General features: G+C 42.1%; 1 protein-coding gene across 8 annotated transcripts in view; it reads right to left on the bottom strand.

The window, feature by feature from the left end:
* The window catches only part of foxp2 (forkhead box P2), a 120,046-nt gene that overhangs the window by 65,496 nt on the left and 44,175 nt on the right, over positions 1 to 10,375 (bottom strand). For 3 of the 8 annotated variants that reach the window (XM_014016944.1, XM_014016941.1, XM_014016942.1), the window contains one exon: positions 1,579 to 1,765. The exons of 3 other annotated variants lie outside the window; for them this stretch is intronic. In XM_014016944.1, the coding sequence (XP_013872398.1) occupies positions 1,579 to 1,755 (177 nt within the window). In that variant the 5' untranslated portion in view covers positions 1,756 to 1,765. Of the gene's footprint in view, positions 1 to 1,578; positions 1,766 to 9,610; positions 9,739 to 10,375 lie in introns of those variants that run through there. 2 more of the 8 variants (XM_014016943.1, XM_014016947.1) reach the window with 2 other exon arrangements.

Raw genomic sequence — 10,375 nt, 5'->3', positions numbered from 1 at the left:
AAATACATAAGTAAAAATATTTAACCGAGTATAGTACTACCCCCCAACTTTGTGCGTGATTTTATGGATTAAATTTTACGTATTATACTTGAATAAATACAGTAGACATTTTTCTTTGAAGGGGGGGTGTATTCAACTGCAGTAAAAACATTTCATTTCTTCACATATACATATTTATGCAGCATGTGAAGCAATTTATTAGGGGGGAAACTGAACATCTCTACTAAGTGAAGTTCTACAGACAACATRTTTATTAGTCTTTTTTCTTTGTWATCTGGTTAAATTATTTCAATTTCWTTCAGGATTCATTGAGGTTTGGCACCTACAGAAACAGTTCTTCACACTCAGAGTGCAACAGATGACCACAGTCAGATGTGTGTGTTGTGCAGGAAGAGCAGACCACTAAGGTTCTGCTGTGGATGGATGACAAGTGAGGATGAGAGCAGAGAAAGCTCCAGGACCTACCCCACCACCACACACACACACACACACACACAAACACACAAACTCATCAGCATCTTTTGTACAGCCCTGACCGATCTGACCACAGGGGTTCAGCTGCCTCCAAAAACACACACACACACACACACACACGCAAATCTACACTTCCATGAAAATTCTCATCACGAAAAAAAAGGGACATCATTACAAACCTGCGGCGTTGTCCCCCCCCACCCCCCACCTCCCAATCCACCCAGGAGCATGGCCCTCTGACCTAATCTCCCATTGCTCTTTTGGCAAACTGTCAAAGCCATCATTCACCATGAAAAGACAYGAGAGACACTTGACTCCTTTCCTCTGACTTTCACAACTCCTGCCCCCCAACCACCACCTCTCACCCCCCTCATTCACCCCACGACTTGCTCCGACTGAGAAGAACACATGGGCCTGAAAACAAAAACATCCAACAATTGAGAGCATTTAAAGAAGCAGTATTTTACTGAAAAAAAAAACTGTTTTATTGAAGAAAATTAAAGAAAAAGATTTGTTTTTATAAAGTGTCCTAATCAAAGATTTCTCTGTCAGTTGTGCGTCTGTATGTGAGACAACCTAGTGAGTTAGGAGGCCCTCTGGTGGAAACCGAGCTGCCATAACACACACACACACACTGGACAGAACGGACGGTGCGATGTTTTAACACATTCTTTCCCTTTTTTTCCCCTCCCCAAGCACACCTTCACGCTCACATGCACACACACGGCCTCACACTGCTGCTGCAAAAATAAATAAAACTTCTACGTGTGTAGCAAGTGATAAACAACACAAACAAGCAGTTTGCAGCAGATCCCATCATCTGCAGGTTAACAGCTACAAGCACAGCATGCCAACAGCAGAACAAACTGACGGGGGAAAGTTTACCAACAGCCTATTATATAAACACTGCTGCTTTCCACATTCTAAAAACAACACACACACACACAAACACAACAACATAATGATTCATTTTGCTTCCTGCCTATGTAGAACACCCCGGCAGCGCCTGAGCAGAGAGCACAGCAGAGCGGAGAGGGGGAGCACGACAGAGTGAGAGTGAGGCAGAGCGGCAGAGAGACGAGACGGGGGAGAAACACAACTTACCTGCTGTTGTTGCAGATGCAGCAGCTCGACTGTGCTTACTTCGCTGCTTGTGTCACCAGCGCTTGATCTCCCATCTCTACTGCCAGCCTCTAATTGGCTGCTGCTTAGGGTGCTCATTCCATTTTGACTCATTGAACTGTTGCTTATTGTCTCTGTGGCCGACTCCTGCATCATCATGATTTAAAACCTAGAAGTGATTAAGAGGCACCGGTTAGGGCTCTTCTTGTTACAATTCCCCCCGTTTTCCCTCCTGTTTTTCTTCTTTTTTCCCCCCACCTTCCTCTCTTTGCAYGCTTCCATTATCAAGCCCTTGGTCCCCATTTGCAAATTAAAGCATTTAAAGAAGAGGGAGGGGGGAAGGGGAAAAGGGGGGATGCAGGAGGAGCAATTATGCATTCATTGTGTAAATGAAGCAATACAAAGAGATGCGTGCCCCCCCCAAAAAAAAAGAAAAGAAGATGGGTTGCTACATATGGCAAATATGCGAATAAATAAATCACAAGGATTTGCTTTTTAAGCTATTACTAAAATCTTAATAAGTAATATATTTGAATAAATATGTGGCTCAGTTCATTACATCTGTATTTCTCTAACAGGAAAAAAAAAAGAGAAGCCCTCCTAAAATATTGTCCATCTTGAAGCTGTCTGCCTCTGGAAGTTGCCTAATGACGCAAAACTAATCATGCAAAATTAAAAATTTGGTGTTGGGGAGGAGGAGGCACCACATCACATGGTGCAGGGCTGGTGATGAACACCATAATAGGTTTGTCATTCTTGCTCTCTGCCTCGCAGGCTTCCATAGTGGGAAAAAAAACGCTTATATTTCATTTATTAGATTTTTTAATCTATTTTTTTCTTAAATCAAGTCTTAATAGATGATAGTGGTTTGTGACAATTTTTTTGGATTTAGATGCCATTAAACTAACATTTTATTTGTAATCAAAGTTTCAGGCAGGGATTTTTAGAGTAAATACATTTAAGAAATAAGTTAAATGTTTAAATTTCTTTTACTCAATGCAAAAGGACAAAAAAGACGAAAAGAATGGGGGAAAATATATCTCGAATATTACTAATGATTGTGCTAAAACAGCATAAATTATGCATAAAGCCTCCTGTCTTTCCAGTAATAAATGTTTTATCATTATCCCCAACATTTAACGCTCTGTACCTACGCCGGGGCAGAGAGGAGCTCCTCCAGCAGCAGTCGACATTCTCACAATAAATACAGAAAAAAAAAAAAAAACGCTCAATAGACTGCAGCTCTGGCAGAAATCCACAATTATGGATTCAACAGTCTCCCTATTTGGAAAAATGTTTTTCATATTTGAAAAAATAAATAATAAAGATAAATAATAAATTCAACACAAAGAACTTATGAAGTATTTTCTTTCCTACAATGTAAAATATGCAAATGTTTCAAATCGGATTTCCACAGCCTTTTTTTTTTGTGCCTTTTTCACCTTTTTTTTTTTTTTAAAACAGCCCGTTTTCCAATCTGCAAGAGCAAACCAGTACTCAGAACAACATTGGGGGGGTGAATGATGATTGTATGTGTTTGTGCCCAGCCAACAAGGGTACCGTGTGTATCCTTTGGCCCTGCAAATACAGTTTTAATAGAAGTGTGTACACGTCCGTGGCAGTGTTTGTGTGCGCCGGTGTGTGTTTGACGAGGGGCAGATACGGGGGGACAGGCCTTAAAGGATGTCCACAGCCAGGATAAACAGGATCTGAGGAGGGAGAACAAACAGGGCTGAGCTATTACACAGAGCAGGGGCGACAGCTGCCCGGGACACAAGTAAATAGGGAAGAGGCCAGGACGAGGCGAGCTTGTGAACAAACAGGCCCCTGTTTAACAGCGAGACGCTCGCCGCTGATGGAGGGAGACACGGTGAGAAAAGACAGGGGGACAGAAAGACAGGAGAAAGGAAACAGAGGGCGGGTGGGGGGGCAGTGGGAAAGAAAATAAAGGAGTGAAGGAGGGAGTGGGAGGGAAGAAGGTGGCAGGGTGGGGAGGGACGGGAGGGGAGACTGGCACAATGTGACATCCAATCCGGTGATGAATCTCAGCGTAAGAAACTCAAGGCTGCAGCCGAGATCAGCCGGCTAATAAGTATTCAAATTAGGCATAAATTTTACATGCCCAATGTTTAAAATATTCAGAGAAAGACTGTCTGATTGCCTTTACTACGATTTTATGAACATTCTAATGGAGCTCTCTTTTTTTTTGCGCTCTTTCTTAAACCGAAGAGGGATGTTCGGAAAACTTGGAAGATATACGAGACGAAGAAATAACCATTTTTAATAACAGCTGAATCGAATGCAAACCACCATCAAAACCCAGGGGAAAATTGCTTTTATATTATTATCAAGCTAATATTTTATCCACCTACATTTGATTAGTTATTCATAAAGTAACGTCGTGCAAAGAAAAGGTAAAGAATTTGTAAAAAAAAAAATCATGCAATCAGAGATAATGATTCGAATGAATTAATGAAAACCCACTGTCCAGTTAATCTCAACGCTCTAATCTCCTCCAAAATAAAAATCTGCGCAGTGTGACTGCAACACCCTGATAATGCAGATATATGCAAAGCATATTCGCAGAGATCAGATGGTGCTTTAACCTTAATGACAGCGGTGAGATAAATTAATTAGCCGTCTAAAGGCGGCATTCAAATCTGCCAATTAGAATGTCAATTAGAAACACAGCCAGGCTGCGGTGATGAGCGGGCGACCGCGCTGCGGCTCCGGCTGTGGGGGGTGATGGAACTGTCACAGCCAGGGAGACGTGCGCTCACGCAATACTCCAGAGAGACGGGGGGTGACAATACTCAGCACCTGAGGGTGTGACTGTGTGAAGCCAGTGTTTGCCACGGATCCGCCCGTGCGCCCTCGCCCCGAGGCATGGGGGGGTAGCAGCCCTGACCCTGGCTCAGCCTGCGCTGAACCAAGTGGGTCGGAAAGAGTCGCCGACGGTTGGGCCTCTGGTCAGAGCTGTGTGGCGCTGTCAGCTCGCCCACACGTGGTCSTGCGTTTTCAGCACACTCGCCGTTTCTTCAAGCCATAATCTTCCAATGAGGGTGAACCTAGACCACTTATTATCACGATCGGAAGCAGAGAGGAAGCCTGTGATTACCTGGTAATACGCTGCTAACGCTGTGGATGTACCCGCTCAGCGAGGGAAGATGATAGTGATACTCAGCGTTTAGGACATGGTTAACAGTGGCTATTTCTTCTAAGTTTAATAAAAAAAGAGAATTTCCACATGAAGCAAAGACTTTATTTGCAAAGCTTTAAAGCAAAAGCAGCTTTTGTCTGGTTGCTCGTGTGACCATTCAGCCACTTGCTATTCCTGCTCAGCTCGAGCAAATATTTACTCTTAAATCTTGCAAATCCACCGGTTTCATCAAGAATCAGAAGGAAGGGTCCCAGTGAGGTGTTTGGCCTCGACGCTGGGAGAATTCCTCCTCTTTCTTTCCGAGAAGTGGCAAAACAAAGGCGCAAGGGGGGTAAAAAAAAACGAGTCTTTTCTCCAACACACACACTTACACACACCTATCATTAAAGGGGAAAGAAGCAGCCCTCCATCTTTGTTTGCGAGCTCTAAAAGCCCTTAATGTAGCCTCATTACCTGGCCTGTCTCCCGCTCTATCATGTGCAGTAAACACACACTATGACACTGGCCATCCATCTAGAGGGAATGCACAGCTGTCTGCCTCGGGTCCACCGAGGAATTTAACACGCGATACACTGTTAACACACTGCTGCCCTGACACCGGCTTCATCTCTGCGTCATCCATTTTCAGAGTGAGAGGCTTCTCCACCGCGTCTGCCTGAAACACTGATCCATTTCCTCATTCTATATGCATGAGTTGCAAATATATATATATTTTCATCACGATGATACAAAAGAAAAAGAAAGAAAGAAAAATAAAAGTTAGCGGTATTATCAGCTCACATTTCACGTGGCTGGATTTTTTTAATGTTCCTGAGATCAAACTAATAATAAAAAAAAATAAATAATAATAACAGAAATTACATTTCACAGTCCGATGAGTCCTCACAGCTCTCTGATCAGGTCCAGATATGGTTACTATTTAAAATAATCACAGATTCTGTGCTTGAGTGAAATTAATTCATCATTGCCATAAGTTACTGCGCATACAAAATAAAGAAGTAACTGTGCAAGGACAGATTTAATACTTAAAATTGCTCAATAAATCAAAATGCCACRTGTGAGCTGACAGTAGTGTGTATTAAATTTATCAAAATAAAGGAAAGAATTCAAAGCAAAAGATTTGAAAAACTTAATAAAAAGTGTAAAAACCTTTAGTAGAAGCAATGAGACTTAAATACCTCCTTAATTAGGATTATTTGTTTGGATTTGACATTAGAAGTAATTCATTCCAGCTTTACATTAAGAATTTTGGAGTAAGAATTGGGGAAAAACTACCATTTTGGAAAGAAACATGCAAATAAAAAAATAAAAGGCCAGTCCACCAGATTAAATAAGGTAAGTCAGGCTGTCGAGCCTTAGAATTAAAAGCTTCCTTTTGGCGCWAAAGGACTACCATAAAAGAGCATTAATGACTACTTCTTCTAAACCTGTGTATGGTAATGGTTTCTGCTCATACATAGAGGAATTTCAAAAGTGCTTCACCGGTGAATAAAGACTGCTTTGGAAGGAAAAAAAAGAGAGAGGGGGCTGAAGAAATCATATTTACAAAATCAAGAGTGGGGCCAAATGAAAAGAGATGAATATGAATAATGGACTTTGCTTCTTTTTTTTTTTATGCCGGATTAACATTATTCAAAGCAACAGAATCAAATGTGGTTATCTCCTGTCCAATGAGCCCTACACTGAGAGAACCTCAGTCGGATTTCAATTCTTCATTTGAGCCGACAATAAATTGTAACTCTGTGATAGGAGACATTCAGTCAAGAATGTTCAGAACTTAATTCTTTTCTATTTACAATAAGGAGATGAGACAGAATAAGATAAAAAAAAGACGGACTATTTGCCACGGTGTGCGAGTGTCCCTGAATGGGTGTGCGAGGATGTGACGGAGTCAGTGTTCGAGGAGAACAGAAAGGGAAACGACAAAGAAAAAAAGCAAAGGAATGTGTGTAAAGAACTGTACACTCTGCACAATCAAATATAAGAGGCACTTATGGATAGTGTGCATGATACAGTGTTGCTGTAAATTAACATTAAATAAAACGCAGCAGCTCTGGAATACCATATAAAAAAGGGGCAAACATGAAATATTCAATTAAAATAAAGAAAACACAGCTGTTAAATGGAATTCAATTTCTGTTTCTCAACAAATACTGAGAAGCACAGCCCTCACGGATACGAGAGAAAGTAGGAAAAAAAAAAAGAGAGGAGGAGAGAAAGTAGTTTTCTCCTGCATTTTGGCTCGTCCCAGATCATTTACATGTTCGCCGTCAGACGCCACGTTCTGCTGAGGCAGGAGGCGCCGCTGCCGCCACGGTCGAGCGAGGCGGTGACGACAGCCGACCAGTCGGCTCCCATTTGCATATTTGCCAATTGCGTTAATTAACTCGGCCCACCTAATCAGGGCTAATTGACCTATAAAAGAGGAGAGGCCTCATTGTCTCATCCAATCATCTTTATCAGGAGTAGAGGAGGTGCGCGGCGAACGCGGGGCACTTCCAACCTAACTGTATTTATAGACCTCATGCGTGGAAGTGTTGCACTCAGAAAAGATGTTCGATTCTGAGAGAGAGAGAGAGAGAGAGAGAGAGAGAGAGAGAGAGAGAGAGAGAGAGAGGACTGAGACATGAAACGAGACTCAGCGAACTAAAGAAAAGAAAGGAGAAGTGAATGGACAAAGTCTTTACATCGGTGAGGTCGATTAGAGCAGAGAAAAATCAGAGGAGCTAGTTGGATCGTCTGGTGCTTTTCCTGAGCGGGGCACATCCAGCGGACAGGAGCAGGGAAGTCAGCCGCCGATTGGACGCAGCTCCACAGACATAGCTCATCGTGACGTTTCCAGTTATTTCTGCTTGATTAGGACCATTATGTCTCCAGCTCTGATTTATGTTGTCATTCCCTCTCAGCAGTCCTGCATCGATAGATCTTAATGAATTGGTAAATAAGGGTGAAGATTGCAGTTGACAACACCGCAACATTTCTCATTCATACCAGACAAGATTTATGTAAGCAATTAGAAGCATAAAAGCAGGATGGCGTCTGCTCAGGAGGTGGAAAAATATATATATCTTTGCTTCAGGAAAATTACAAAAGCCACGACGAAAAAAAAAAAACAGATAATGAGCGATCTTTAACCTCGGCTCGGTCAAACTTTAACGTACAAGGTTAGAGACTTTAAAATATTTTATTGATAAAATAACAAAACCTTGAGTAAGCATTTAAATATGGTTAAAAAATACAGTTTCAGACCTCAAATGTCCTCAAAAAAATAAAACTAAAAGAAGAAATAATCTGCGAACAGTTTTGAGTGTTTTGGGTTAAACAAACCTAAACAAAACGATGATTTGCATTTTTTTTATATCAGTTTATGTTTCAATTATTAAGTTCCTCTTAATTATAGTTCTAGGAATCGGATAGCAGGCAAATAAAATCCACTTTGAATGAAAAAAATATTCAGATAAAAGTGCTGATCATCAATAGTCAGCGACAGACCAGGAAGACCCACAGGGCAGGAGTGAACAGAGGTGGAAAATTAAAGCAGAGTGATACGGGAGCCGGCTCCTTTCAGCCTCTCTCCCTTCAAGCACATGCAAATGAGGCCGTGCTGCTTAACTGCATCATTTATGTGGATAATAGCGGCATCATCATTACGGGGAACTCAAATTAAATTACATCACAATTAGCATAACAAAGTGATTGGTTAAACTTTCAAAACAAATAACGCCGCTCGGCTAATGAACAGTGTTAATTGGCCAGACAGCATTCTAAATAAAACATGTAGGTAAACATGTGTTTTTGTTACACAATTGTAAAAAAAAAAAAACATTCTGATCATTGAACTCTTTTTTTATTTTATTCTAAACTAAACGAAGCATAAGCATAAAAAAAATCTGAATGAACACTGCCAGGGGGATTTGTGAGCTAAAATACAAAATGTGTAGCATTTAATTTTATTGTGCTAAAGAACCTATTATAATGCCAGACTCTGGAGAACAATGTAAATTATCTGCCTTCAAAATGGAGTTTGGCCAATTCTCCGTGTGAGCTAATCACATAGCTCATTATGCATTAGGGTATTAAATTATGAAGAGGAGTCTCTTTCGCATTCCTGCACAAAGCCCTATGAAATGTTAATAATATGCCCACAATAGCCCAATACCATGCCTAGCGCACCCTCATCAATATTTAAGTAAACAAATGATCCCACTCGCCTTTGATAAAGATAATTAGTGCTTCACCAATTATGAGTCCCGTGACCTCCTCGCCTTTTCAAACTAAACATCTGCTCCTAAGACTGTTTTTTCCCTCTCACACAAAGAAAAACAAACAAGTCAAACTTTGCCGTCTCCCCCTCCAAAAAAACCCACACACACATCTGCATTAGATTAATATTTAACCGTTAAAACCAACGCGCCCTTTCCATCCTCTTGATTTTATTGATCGGCGATTAGCTTAGCAAGCGGGTAGTAACATCTGATCCAGTAGAAGAAGAGTTTCACTCAGTCACACGATCACTTGCACACACTTGCTTGGACGTGCGTGTGCATGCGCGCAGGTTCTGCCTCACACACACACACACACACACACACACATACACACACACACACACACACACACGTGGAGCAATTCATCAAGACTAATTAAGCAGCAGATTAACAGAGCCCACAGACCAAGGCGGAACAGTTACACAGTGGGACGAGCAGCGGTGGAGACAGCAGACGCAGCCCCGGCAGTAAAACACAAGCGTTCAACACAAGAGCCTGGAGTCCACTATGGATGACAGAACACTGATGGGTGCAGGGATGAATGGATGGATGGACTATTTTTTTTTGTTTATTTATTTATTTATTTTACCTGAAGTTGAGGAGTGGCAGAGATCCTGACCAGACAACAGAGGACTCTCCTCTGCCAACAGCGAGGGAGTCTTGCAGCGACGCCCGCAACTCGACTGGTGTCACCGTGTGAAGAGGCAACACTATTTGTGTCATCACTTCAGCCCTGTTTGTGTGGTGGTGTGTGTGTGTGTGGGGGGGGGGGGGGGGGGGGGGGGGAGATAGCATCATAAACAAGCCTCCCCCCCACCTTTTTTTCTTTTTTTTTTGTGAACCACCAACACCACCTCCTTGCCACCTGCCATCCCAGCCCCTGCCCCCGCCCCAGTTTCCCTCCTGCTCCCTCTCTTTCCTCCTCCTCTCGCCACCTCACTGTGCCATTCATGCATACTTTAATCACCCTTGCCCTATTAAAAGAAAAAAAAAAGACTTATTTTTGACAATTATTCTATCATTTCCAGTTGTCACGGGGGCAATTACCAGATGGGGGGCAGCCCGGGATAGGTCGGACATGCAGGCCTGAATGAGGAGGCTGCAGTTGGTAGAGGAGGAACAGGGTAGGAGAGGGGCAGCAGAGGATGTGTGTGTGTGTGAATGAGGCATGAGTGTGTGTGGAAGTGAGTTAGTGTGTGTATGTATGGGGAGGGGGGGTAACATGGGGGATTTCATTCATTTTCTCTCCACAATAATTACACCATCATTGCTTCTTTTTACAAATCAGTTTTTAGATTTACCCCAAAATGTAATTCATTCAATCTCAACAAAGATAAAACTAATATTTATAGGT

Source organism: Austrofundulus limnaeus, unplaced genomic scaffold (assembly GCF_001266775.1).
Source record: "Austrofundulus limnaeus strain Quisiro unplaced genomic scaffold, Austrofundulus_limnaeus-1.0 Scaffold158, whole genome shotgun sequence".
NCBI lineage: Eukaryota > Metazoa > Chordata > Actinopteri > Cyprinodontiformes > Rivulidae > Austrofundulus > Austrofundulus limnaeus.
The sequence above is the reverse complement of the archived record's forward strand: the minus strand, read 5'-3'. Positions and strand labels throughout refer to the sequence as shown.